The following is a 13,896-nucleotide window of genomic DNA, read 5'->3' on the forward strand; positions in this document are numbered from 1 at the left end:
TGAACCCAGGTCCTCTGTAAGAGCAGTCAGTGCTCTTAACCGCTGAGCCATCTTTCCAGCCCCTAAAAAAAGAAATCTTTTAAAATAAAAACAAAACACAGCTCTAAAAGTAAGCCTGAAGGATAGGTGGGAGCTATACTATGAAACACCTTGTGTGCCCTCAAGAACACTGGTCCATCTGAACAGGAAGCAAAATGTATATATGAACCAACCTCAAAACAGAGGCTTTGAGTTTGTGTTATCAGACAATGTCAATGATATTTTAGTCCTATTCCCTTAAAATTATTCTGTATTACCTGATAATTAACTAACCTGCTTTCTTTTTTGATATAGGAGGCTTAGCTGCTTGTTTTAGAATTAAATCTTCAAAAAATTTGGTCCGTTCTTCTTTTCCTGGTAACTGGACGTTAAAAATCTCTCCATAATCATGGATAAACAATTCTTGTACCTTAAAAAGAAAATAAATATAACTTACACAAAATATATAAACACACAATGCATGTTATTGATCACTTAATCCAAGAGAAGGTTGAATTTATTTAATATTAAAAATACACATATTTTTAATTAAAAGTTATATAATTTTGACTTTTAAAGGTCATAAATTAGGTATAAACCATGCATATACATAAGATCATTTTTAAAACTCAAGAATCCAATTATAATGTAGTAACTGATATACTATTTTATTTACAGGGCTTACTGAGGTTATCTAACAACCTGAAGTAAAATGTTAAGACGTGAGAGGGGAAACAAACAAACACACACACACACACACACACACACACACACACACACACACACACACGAGCGCGCAAAACAGATCCCCAGCATGTTTCAAAACAAAGTTCTAGACCTTCCACAGTATTATTACTGTGCATTTTTGGTAACTAGTATATTTCCTATATACTATTGTCCCTAAATTTATTTTTAGAAATTCAAAATAATTTATTCTTGAGATTTTTATTTGAAATTGTAACTTTCCCTCCCTTTCTGGTGACCTGGAAGTTCCATATTGTAGTTCTATCCTTTTAGTGTTACATAACAGACATGTAAGATTTTTTTTTTCTTCTTCTAGCACAGTCACTTTCTTGTATGCTTTTCTTTTTATTTTTTTAAGGTCATGATAGAGATTAAACCACTCTACCACTGAGCTGTAAGTACATGGTCAGATTATTGCTGAAGACACTGCTCAATTTAGGTGCAAGACATAAAGAAGTAAACCTCGAACTAACTAGGAAACTCTCAGCTGGCTAGTTTACAGAGTCAGAATTTATGGACAGCTGGGAGAGAAAACATCAATGGTCTTGCCTAGAGCTGGACCCTGTGTACAACACTGATCTGATGATGGCAAGATGTACCCACTGGTGCAAGAGTGGCATAATGATTATGGGGTAATAATGGGTATGAGGGCTCCCCCACAGGACAGACTTCATGCTGGTACTGAGAAGTCAGTCAAAAGCCCATGACTAGGGAGATCATAGACCTTAGGGAGGAACCTAGTTGTTTTGCTTAATGGTCATACCATAAAACTGAATTCTAAGTTTGTGCCGCTCAACTTTGGTCAGAGAACCTTCTTTATTTTAAAAATTTATTTCATGTGTATGAGTGTTTTGCCTGCATAGATGTAAGTGTACCACGTGTCCAATGTCCATGGCAGAAAGAAAAGGGCGTCAGATCTGCTGGAACTGGAATTATAGATGGTTGTTAGCCACCAAGTGGATGCTGGGAATGGAACCTGGGTCCTCTGTGAGAACAGCCAGTGCTCTTAACCATTGACCTATCTTCTCTCCAACACCCAAAAAAGTTTCTTTATCCAGTGGGTAGCAGTTAATGCAAAGATTCACAACTGTTTAAAGTGTTCAATATAAATAACTCTCTGAATGGGACAATTTATATCAACCTCCCACTATCTAAAGGTCAGAAGAGTTATTGGCAGTTGATGGCTGCTGAAGTAGGGAGTTACTCTTCCTTGAGAACATGGCTGCTGGTAGGTTGCTCATACCCCAGTGTATGACCACCCACACATGCACATATGGGCAGAATTAATTAGACTTAAGATTATTAACAATTTTTTTTTTTTTTTGTCTTTTTGAGACACGGTCTCTTTGTAGCCCCAGCTGTCCTGGAACTCACTATGTAGACCAGGCTGGCCTTGAACTCACAGAGATCTGCCTGTCTCTGCCTCCCGAGTGCTGGGATTAAAGGTGTGTGCCACCATGCCCGGCTAGCAATTTTTTAAAAAGGATATGCTGTTGAGATGGTGGGGGGCACAAGGAGTAGGTAATGTTGAATAGGTATGATTAATCTACATTGCATCAATATATGAAACTTCAAAGAATAAAAATATTTTTAGTAGCTTGTCTTTTTACAAAAGATTTTTTTCTGGGGGTGCAGATCAATGGTAGAGTATGTGCTTGATGTGTACAAGGTCCTGGGTTTGATGTCTGACACCAAAATACAAAGTTCATGCTTGTTGCCAAAAGCATAAATTCATTATATTTAAAATCTCAAAATGGCTAAAAGTTTTGACAGTGAATAAGACAACCACACAATACAGCAATTCATTAGTGATCCTAGCTGGGTGGGGCAGCTTATGCCTATAATTCCAGCAGTAAGCACATCACCCCAAGTTTGGAACCAGCCTGGATTACAGTGTCTTAAAAAAAAAAGAAAAAGCAGCAGTCCATCTTAATTGTGTTAATCAGAGCCTTGTTTGTTTTCTGTATTCATTCTGACAATGGCCTTTTAAAAGAAACGAACAAGACATTCAGACAGTAACTAGAATTTTAAAGACAATACAACTAGGTATGATATGTGGAGTCTGCTATTTCTACTATCTTCTTTTGGGTGCACTGTTATGCCACTTCCTAGACTCCTTTGAAGTGAGGTATTTTGACTAAATTTTAGCCAATGGAATATAACAGAAAATGATCTCTCATATCTAACAGCTAGGCTTTTCAGCTGGTTTGACTGAAAGCAACGTGCAAGTCACATGTGAAAAATAAGAAAAACTTCTCTCAGCTTAAGTATTTCCCAGCATTTTGGGAGGCAAGGCAGGAGGATCTCTGTGAGATCAAGGCCAGCCTCATCTACATAGCCAAGTTCCAGGCCAGAGCCTGGGCTACAAGGGGACCTTGTCTTTTAAAAATATTAAAAAAGATAAATAAGCTAGGGGAAGCAAGCCAATAGAGTGTTCCTCCAAGGTTTATACTTTAGCTCCTGCCTTGTGTTTGTGCCGTGATGTCCCTTCATGGTGGGCTGTGATTTGGAAGTATAAAATACAATAAACCCCTTCTCCCACAAGTTGTTTTTGTTCAGTGTTTTATCACAGCAACAGAAAACAAACTAGAACACCTAACAGTAGAAAGCACACTAGAATCCCTAACATCCATCTAGGTCTGATCTCAAGTATAAAACACACACACACACACACACAATAAAAGACTATTCAGCCAAAAATGGTGGCACATGCCTGTAATGACAACTCAAATTCAATCCCTAGAACCCACAGTGGAAGAACTGATTCCTCCAAGTTTTCCTGAATTCCCTACATAAGCCATGGCATGTGGATGTCCACAGCTACAACAGTATTAACAATAAAGTTAAAAGAGTACTTGAATACACAGAACTGTCATTACAAAGGCATATTAGGGTCTATGTGCTATCTGGGAAACAAATGGAGATTAAGAAATTGTAGGCCCCAAATAAACTGGATTTTCAGGAAAGCTAACAGAATTCTGTATTTAAGTGTGTTTCAAAGTGGTATACCCACATAAAGGAGAGGCTGTAAAGGAATCCTGAGCTAGATAAACAAGAAACATGAAAGGACCCTCCCCACCCAGAGGCTATAACATAATTCTTTTCCTAGCTTATTAAATGCTCAGGTTTCATTATCAATTATTAAAAGAGCCACCAGGGGAATAATCTGACCCTTTCCTAACTCTGTGACCTCATTCTTCTAGCCTTACCCCTCACACACATTGTGCTCTAGCCACCTCTAAACTTTTTGCTATTTTTCTAACATGAGTTTTGCCGCAGGGCCTCTTGCCAAGAATTTTTGTCCCTCAGACAGTCAAATAGTTTCACTAGCTTTCCTTTCTCAGGTCTTTGTATAGATGTTATGTTCTCACCTGGGCTTTACAGAGACTGTTTAATATCATAACTTACCCATGTTTAGTATGTTTTTCAAATAAACCTTTTGATTTATTTTTATGTGTATGAGTGTTTTGCCTGCATGTAAGTGCATCTATGTCATGCAATGCCACAGAACCCTGAACAATATGTTGTATAATGCCCTATTTGTTAATAGAAAAAAAGTGTTTTACCACATAAATTCTAAAACCGTAAGCACAGGCCAAATAGTTAACAAAGAAATATCTGAGAAAACTATTTCTTAGTGTTTCATTTACTTCAGTAGCACATAAAATTTCACATTAAGTTGTTTTTACTTTGGTACAAAGAACACTTTTTAAAGTACAGTGATTTCTCCCCCATAAATCACCTCTTCCGGCAGAGCAGAATGTGGTTTGTCAGAAGTTGCGAGTAATAAAACTGGAGCAAATGAAGGGATATTCTGCAGTAATGTGATAAATGTGGCTTTGAGCGTTGGTCCAACAATTTCCCACCACAAGTGGATATGTGGAACATAGACTATACTTGGTGCTGTTCTCTTAGCTTCACGAATCAGCTAAGAAAAAAGAAAAAAAAAATTTGTTTCAGAGTCAGCACATAAATGCTAGTTTTATTAGCCTAATAAGACAATGTTTAACTTCTCAGAATTTTCATAGAAAAACCTTTGTATTATTTTAGATGATTCTCCCCCTCAAATCTTACAACTTTTAAAATGTATTTTATTAAAAAGTTTCATACTGGAGAAAATAATTGCTTCAGGTAACTAGTTAAAAAAGGCCAAGAAATCTAGAAAAAAAATGTGTAGTTGTAACAAGTTAAACAAATCTATAAATATAAATAGTATTGCATAACTAAATAGAAATATAGCAATATAAACAGCAGAATATTAGATTACTTACTAAGGAGAAGTCATTGCTTAAGTACTTCAATTTACTTATCAGCGAAATTATCTATTTTGAAAATAAAAAAAAAAAAAGCAGAGAGCTCTAACAGGTTTTCTAAGGTTATGCAAATATTAATTAGTAGATGTAAAACTTCTATTTAATAACTAAGCAACTATGCAAAGTTCTGTTTTGTAAACTTTAAGTAAGAAATCAGAAAAAGAAAAATACAAAAAGCACTGAGTGAGGCAGTTCTAGATTTTGTCTCTGGAAGACTGATTTATCTTACAGCTTATTGAACTGGAGAACAAATTACCTGAGAACATGTCTCTTCAGGAGATGTAGTACTGACACCAAAAAGAACAGGAATGTCTAATGTATAGACAGTAAATTTTTCCAAAGCATGGATAACAGCTGGTGCCAAGTGGGAACCCTGTCCAAATCCTGGTTCTCCCACTATCAATATTCTTGGTCGAAAAGACATAGGTTGGTAACAGGCATTTCTGTAAGAAATAATAAGCTGCATTTTAGAAAAAATTAAAATGCTTTCCCTAAATTACCAAATACAAATCTTTCAGACATCTTATCAGTTCAACAAGCCAACTCTAAGATGGTTCATAACTTACATATGATAATGACTTCCACAGATTTTTTAACTGCAACAACAAATTTTTGATATATTTTAAAAGCTGATTTCTAGTACCCACATGGTAGCTACGAACCGTCCTTAACTCTGGTTCCAGGGGACTCCGAAACCCTTTTCTGACCTCTGCGGCATTGCATGACACAGGTGCACTCATATACACTCAGGCAGGCAATACACTCAATACACGTTAAATAAAAAAAATTTTTAAATTAATGTTAAAAAACAATGTGTATGTTTGTGTATATGCAAGTGGGTGCATGTGTAAGCCAGAGGACAAACTCAAGAATACCATCCACCTCTTTCCAGACAAGGTCTCTCTCTGGCCAGATTGCATGGTCAGTGAGCACCAGAAATTATCCCTGTCTCTGCTTTCCCAGCACTGGGATGTCAGGGGCCTAAAACCTTGCCTAGCATTTTTACATGGGCCCTAAGGGTTGAATTTAAGTCTTCATGTTTGAAAGACAAGCACTTTACCCACTGAGCCCTTTCCACAGTCCCGATCTTTTAACAAATAAAAGATTGGCTAGCATCTTTTATTGTGCTAAACAAATCTCACCTATTTTTATGGAATTTACACAACAAAATATTCATCTGCAAGGAAAACATACCTGTTTAAATGAAGAAAACTTAAACTTTCTTTTGCCTTATTTAAGAGCTTTGGAGAAGGTCCATTTTCATACACTGATGGTACATCATCATCACTGTATGCCAAATCACTTTCTAGCAGAGGGCAAGAAACATCTACAGAAAAAAAGCTGCACATTAGTAATTTTTCTTTATGTCATATTTCACTTCTTTCAATGGTCAATCAAGTTTTATACCTGAATCTAAAGCTTTGCTTGTTCCAATTTCCACATGTGGAAATACTTTTTGTAGGGCTTCTAAGATCTTGTGAACAGTGCTTTGCAGAAGTGGTTTCACAATGGTGGGTAGTGCCTGTCCAGGGGATGTCACAGCCCTCTGGGAAGCTGGTACTATCTTCCGCATAGCTACCTCAAAATCCTTAGCTGAGATAGTTATTGAAGAGAGATCCAATTGCAGCTTTTCACTGGTGGTATAGATTTGTGGATAGCGTCGACGTAGGGCACATAAAGCAGCTTCAGCACATATTGACTTAATATCAGCACCACAGTATCCTATTCAAAACAATCAGAAAGAAAAAAAAAACCCAACCTATTAACATGGTCATGAGTAAAAGAAGAATGTAAAAATTAACCTAGTCACATAGTAGTAAATGTATATAGAAGCAACAAAACCCAATCTCTTACAAACCATCAGCAAATCAGAAACTTCTGAGTGAAATACACAAGCATTAAGAAAAATGGTTAAGCACAAGTTTTAAAAATCAGACCAAGCTCAAATTCTAGTCTGTTACTATGTGATTTTAGAGACTCCTGCTTTGCACACGATTCTTTATTAGAGATCATGCTACCTTATTCATGGGGCTATCACTACTGTCATGTCTACATTGTTCTTAAATTCCTCCAATGGCACATATGTGTGTGCATGCGCACATATATATATAGTCTTTTTCAGACAGGGTCTCCCCTTAGCCCCAACTGGCCTGGAACTCACTATGTAGACCAGGCTGGCCTTGAATTCACAGAGATCCGCCTGCCTCTGCCTCCCGAGTGCTGGAATTAAAGGCGTGCCACCAGGCCTGGCCCTATCTACCTATTTTTTAAAGATTCATTTTAATTATATATATATGTCTGTGGGGGGGGGCGGTGCGCTTGAGTGCAGGTCTTATGAAGGCCAGAAGAGGGTGTTGGAGCCTCTGGAGCTGGAGTTCAGACAGTTATGTGCTGCCTGACACAGATGCTAGAAATCAAACATGGATCCTCTGGAAGAGTAGTATGTGCAGTTAATAGCTGAGCCATCTTCCTTAGTTTGCTATCTGTTGCTCTGATAACACATTGACCAAAAAGTAATTTGGAGAGGAAAAGGATTTATTTGGCTTTTATGTCCTCATCACAGTACATCATTGAGGACAGCCAGGACAGGAACTCAAGGAAGGAACCTGGAGGCAGAAGCTAAAGCAGAGACTTCCATGCAGGCAAAATACTCATACACATAAAATAAAATCTTTTAAAGTTTTTTTAAAAAGTTTTAAATGTTTTATTATCATATGATGTGTATATGTGCATGATGTGTATATGTGCACATATGCTACAGTCCTTATGTGGAAGCCAGAGGACAATTTTGTGGAATCAGTTCTCTCTTTCCATCTTTATGTGAGTTCCAGAGGGACCAAAGTAACTCAAGTCACTAGGCTGAAGCAGCAAGTACCTTTATCTGTTCAGACATCTCATGATTCTTTAAATGTAATTTTAAGGCAAGATGTCAACTTGTTACAACTCTGAGGTGAATGTAGTATTTCTTATAACTGCTTAAAACAATAGTTACCAACACAGTTTTCTGCTAGTTCTTCTAGAAATATGTCCAGTGGTTTTGGATTCCAATCTCTTGTGTGAATCTTCAGAATCTCTTTTCGAGCCTATGAATAAAACAAACTTTAATTTTTGACAGCTATAATCATAAAGTTATGAATATTAAAAGTTGAATTGAAACTACTTTTGATTATCTAAAATTTTAAAGTAATTAAAATATAAATAGAAGTACGAAACAATGAAATTGAAGGAAAAGATATATCTGTAATCATTTAACAAAACTGACCAGATTTGCATTTATACTGCCCAAGTTATAGTCACCATTAATGATGAAGAAATTAAAAGTAGCCGGGCGTGGTGTCACATGACTGAAAGCCTAGTACTTGGGATGGAGAGGCAGTTTCCAGACCAGTTGGGGCTACAGGGAGCCCTGTCTCAAAAAATATGTATATATAAAAAACAAACAAACAAAAAAGAAATTAGGTAAAGTACTGCTCACCCTGGAATACATGAAGAGTACTGATAGTCCTAGTCATACTTTCCTTTTTTAAAGATTTCGATTACGTATATGTGTCTGTGTGGTTAAGTGCATATGAGTGCAAGTGCTCTTGGAATCAATCCATGGGTGCTGGGGACCTAACTTGGGACTATGTAAGAGAGCAGGAAGCACTCTTAACCACTAAGCCATCTCTTTAGCACCTTTAATTCCTATTTTTTTATGTGCTTCTCAAAAGCAGTAAGTGGCTTTAACTTAAAAGGTTAGAATTGTAATTATATAATGGTATTCAGGAAGAAGTCAAAGCTAATAAACTGACTAAAGGATTGCTCATTAAGTCACTAAAATAAAATTGACAATATTGCAAGGATGTGCTTAAATTGAAATAAATTGTGTGTGTGCGTGTGTGTTTTTGAAACGGTCTCCCTGTAGTCCCAGATGGCCTAGAACTTGCTATGTAGACCAGGCTGGCCTCTAAGTCACAGAGATCTGTCTGCCTCTGCCTCCCATGTGCTGGGATTAAAGGCATGCACCACCAAGCCCGCTGAAATAATTTTTTTTTAAGATGAAAAAAATTGTATGTCGGGGCTGGAGAGATGGCTCAGTGGTTAAGAGCATTGACTGCTCTTGCAGAGGACCCGGGTTTGATTCCTAGCACCTACATGGCGGCTACGAACCGTCCTTAACTCTAGCTCCAGGGAAATCCGAAGCCCTCTACTGACCTCTGCAGCATTGTACAACACAGGTGCACTCACATGCATGCAGGCAATACACTCATACACATAAAAATAATAAAGCCAGGCATGGTGGCACATGCTTTTAATCCCAGCACTTGGGAGGCAGAGGCAGGTGGACCTCTGTGGGTTCGAGGCCAGCCTGGTCTACATAGTTCCAGGACAGCTTGGGGCTACAGGGAGACCCTGTCTCAAAAAGACAAAAATAAATAAATAAAATAGTAAAAAAAAAAATAATAAAATTGGCTGGGCGAACTGGCGCATGCCTTTAATCCCAGCACTTGGAAGGCAGAGGCAGGCGGATCTCTGTGAGTTCAAGGCCAGCCTGGTCTACATAATGAGTTCCAGGACAGCTGGGGCTACAGGGAGACCCTGTCTCAAAAAGACCAAAAAAATAAAAAAGTATGTCTATGAGTGTTTTGCCTGTGTGTATGTAAGGGCATCACATGCATGACTGGTGCCCAAGGAAAGCAGAAGAGAACAGAAGATCCCCTGGAACTGGAGTTAAGGACATATGTTAGCTGCTCTGTGAGTGCTGAGAACTGTACCCAGGTCCTGTGGAAGAGTAGCAAGTATTCTTAACTGCTGAACCATTTCTCCAGCCACAAAATGAAAGAATTTTAAGAGCAATTGGAGGGACAGAGGATATTATACTTAGCAAATTATCTCCCACTGAGATCTTTTGAACATCACTAGGATCATGATATAAACCTCGAGTCTTAAAATTTTCACAGTATCAAAACATGGCTCAACAGTTGCAACTAAGCCTGACAGAGTTTGATCCCCAGGACCCACAGAACAGAAAAGACTCTTGACATGTGCATACTGGTACATACACTCTCACCCCAAATAAATTTAACTTAAATTTCTTTAACTTAAAGAAATTGTTGATGACAAAAGTAATATATTTAAATTTTGAGTGATGTTAAATTCTTACATCTTTATCAGGTAGGCTAAAAAGGAATTCTCTGTCAAAACGACCAGGCCTTCGTAAAGCAGGGTCTATGGAATCTAGTCTGTTGGTGGCTCCAATAACCACAATTTCTCCTCTGCTGTCCAAACCATCCATGAGAGCTAACAGTGTGGAAACAATAGAACTAAAGATAAAAATAAGAAAAGAAATTAGTATATCAATTAGTAATAGTCCTTCTTTTGGTAAGATTTAATGTATAAACATGCAAATGAATTTTCTTATATTCAATGAACTATAACAAAACAAAACACCAGGGAGCTAGATGGATGGCTCAGGGGTTAAGGGCTTTTGCTGAATGAGCAAGGACCCAGTTCAAATTCTCCAGCACCCATGTAAAAGCTAGGTCTGGCTGAATATGCATATAATCTTAGCAGAGACAGGCAGATCCGAGAGTCCGCTGGCCCACTATCCAGTCTAGGCCAAACAGTAAGATTCAGGTTCAGTAAAAGACATTGTCTCAAAAAATAAGGTGAGGGCTGGAGAGATGGCTCAGTAGTTAAAAGACTTGCCTTTTAAAGCATGAGTACAGGACTGGAGTTCAGGTCCCCAAATTCCCACTTAAATGCCAAGTACACGGGGCAATCTGCTTATAATTCCAGTCCCAGAAGCTAGAAACAGGATCCCAGAGCAAGCTCCCTAATGAGAATCCCCACATTAGGGGATCTGGAGAGTATTGGGTCAAAAAGACCCTGCCTCAGTGAATAAAGTGAAGATGATTGCCAACATCAACCTCAAGCACTCCCCATGTGTTGGAATAAGCATCAGAGTCTATACACATGCAAATATGCACACACACACACACACACACACACATACATACATAGAAATGAAATCAAGGAGTGGGAATGTAGTCCTAAGCTCAATCTCCAGAACCAAAAAAGACTGAAATCAACTGAAAACGTAAATGATCCTTATAGCCATAAATGGGTGCTACAAGCCATTTCATACAGCATCATTTCAGAGAAATTTCAAAGTTTCAAATCAAAGATACAACACTAAAAAAATTTACTAGTTCTATATAGAACAGATTATTTAAAAATTATAAAACATACTCTTTTATGTACACTGTCAAACAAATGGAATAAAAATAAAGAATATACAAAAGAAATATAATATCCAAGACAGTTCAAAGTGATGATGGTACTGATATTGAAGTTGGTTCTAAGAATAAAGAAATGATCTTCTAAAAGCATACGTAGCCAGGTGTGTTTGTATACACCTTTAATCCCAGCACCTGGGAGGTGTAAGCAAGTTCTAGTCAGTTCCAGCAAGGGCTGCGCAGTGAAACCCTGTCTAAAAAATAAACAAAACCCCAACAAACTAATTTAGATTCAGGGTGGGACTGAGGCTCTGGGAAAATTATTTTCTTGACTAAGCAAACATAAAATTTTCTTATCTGTAAAATGAGACTGTTTGGCTGTCATCAGTATATGAAACCAGTAGTGTCACTCTAAGACGTATTTTGTTTCGCCTAGGCAGTTTAAAAAGCATCTGAGGGTTAGAGGTTTTTTTCAGAGGTAGACCACTCAAGGTTCAGGGTTCAGTCCCCAGTACTTCAGGGGATTAAGAAGGGGGAAAGCATCTGAATTAGTTGGCAACAGTTGAGATATTTTAAAATTTAAGATAATCTAATTCTCAGGTGTTAGTTGCAGACAAGCTGGAACTAAAGATAACTGGCTATGCTCTTCTACCAGGTCATTTAGTATATCCCACAGCTCAGCCCTGTTCTTATCTTCGGCCTAAGAATGTATGCTTGTATCCTGAATTCAATCTTCTGTAACCAAGACCTTAAAACTGCATGAAAACACCCTGATTCCCTGAATAGGTTCACTTTTTCACTATATTTTAGGATTCTATTACCAAGAACTGGTTTGTAAAGTTTCTTTCACCATTTAACACTTTTACCCTTCATATAACAGCAATATAGCTCAGAATATTTAAGAAATGTAAAATTATCATCAAGCAAGTTTTACCTGTGAATTTGATCTTGTCTGCTGGACCGTACTGGAGCCAGACCATCAATTTCATCAAAGAAAATAATTGATGGGCGCATCTGATAGGCCTAAAAGAAGGTTCAGTAGCCCCATGTTATCACAGAAAGCCTCAAATAGATTTAATGTAAAGCATTTTAATTGAGGGGCCTAGTGGCACATGTCTTTAATCCCAGCAGAGATTAAAAGGCAGAAGCAGGTGGATCTCTGTGAGTTCTACATCAGCCTGGTCTACATAGCCAGTTCTAGGCCAGCTGGGGCTACAGGGAGACACTGTCTCAAAAAGACCAAAAAGAAAAAGGCATTTTAGCAGGTGTGGTGGTGGTGGCACATGCCTTTAGTCCCAGCACTTGGGAGGCAGAGGCAGGTTGAACTCTGTAAGATCAGGACCAGCCAGGTTTACATAGTGAATTTCAGGCCAGCTGGGGTTACAGAGAGATCCTGTCTCAAAAAAAAAAAAGAGAAAGAGAAAAAAAGAAAAAGGCATTTTAATCCATTTCCATTCAAACTTACTATATAAATGTAATTTGGGGCTGGACAGATGGCTTAGCAGTTAAGAGCACTGACTGCTCTTGCGGAGGACCTGGGTTAGATTCCCAGCACCCACATGGTGGCTATGAACCGTCCTTAACTCCAGTTCCAGGGGAATCCAAACCCCTCTTCCGACCTCTGCGGCATTGCACGACACAGGTGCACTCACATACATGCAGGCGATACACTCATACACATAAAATAAAAAAATTTAAAAATCAGAACAGATAGCTTTTCAATCTGTTTTCATTCGGTTTTGTTTGCTACAATTTGTCATTTATAATTATTTGTAAGACTAAACGTAAGTTCCAAGATCTATGCTTATATTAACATAGTTAATTTTTATTTGCATTATCAACTATAAAGAGCCAAGATATTCCAATGGTTGTACACACCGGATTTAATATAGCTATAGTTACTGGGACACAGAAAAACATTTATTAGAGGCTAACTGTGGAAGCAAAGATTGTCTTCCTCCATGTCAGGATAGAAAAACATTTCTCATCAAAATACCAAACATGGAAAAAAAATCTGTTTCAGAAAGGATAAAGTCCCTAAGTTCTAAAAAGGGATTTAAAATCATTTTCAGGAATATGTCTCAGTAGAACAAAATGTATTATTTCACAATGTACTGTCAATACAATCTGGAATATGAAGCTAAAAGCTATTCTAGGGCTGAATTGCATTCAGTTATCTATATTATGACATAATCCACTATTATTAAAATACTCAGGACAAGACTATTATCTTACTAGATGTGAATCCTAATTACTGTAAGAGCTTATATTCAATTATATCTTTTGTAGCAATGTAAAATTGTTTGCTGTAGGTCAGTGTTAAAAATGTTGACATACCAGTCAGGCATGGTGACACACACCTTTAGTCCCAGCACTTGGGAAGCAGAGGCAGGTGGATCTCTGCGGGTTCAAGGCCAGCCTGGTGTACACAGCGAGTACCAGGCCAGCTGAAGCCACAGGGAGATCCTGTCTCAAAAAAAAAAAAGCACTCGGGAGGCAGAGGCTGGTGGATCTCTGTGAGTTCAAGGCCAGCCTAGTCTACACAGTGAGTTCCAGGACAGCTAGGGCTACAGGGAGACCCAGCCTCAAAAAGACCCCCCCCA

At 38.0% G+C, this 13,896-nt stretch overlaps 1 protein-coding gene across 1 annotated transcript in view; it reads right to left on the reverse strand.

The window, feature by feature from the left end:
- Atad2 (ATPase family AAA domain containing 2) overlaps positions 1-13,896 on the reverse strand; it is a 79,052-nt gene that overhangs the window by 14,449 nt on the left and 50,707 nt on the right. Inside the window, 8 exon segments of the mRNA XM_008838007.3 lie at positions 313-448; positions 4,505-4,690; positions 5,332-5,518; positions 6,270-6,402; positions 6,483-6,797; positions 8,068-8,158; positions 10,219-10,378; positions 12,228-12,316. Coding sequence (XP_008836229.1) covers positions 313-448; positions 4,505-4,690; positions 5,332-5,518; positions 6,270-6,402; positions 6,483-6,797; positions 8,068-8,158; positions 10,219-10,378; positions 12,228-12,316 — 1,297 coding nt within the window.

Source organism: Nannospalax galili, unplaced genomic scaffold, assembly GCF_000622305.1.
Source record: "Nannospalax galili isolate Female #2095 unplaced genomic scaffold, S.galili_v1.0 scaffold17, whole genome shotgun sequence".
Lineage (NCBI taxonomy): Eukaryota > Metazoa > Chordata > Mammalia > Rodentia > Spalacidae > Nannospalax > Nannospalax galili.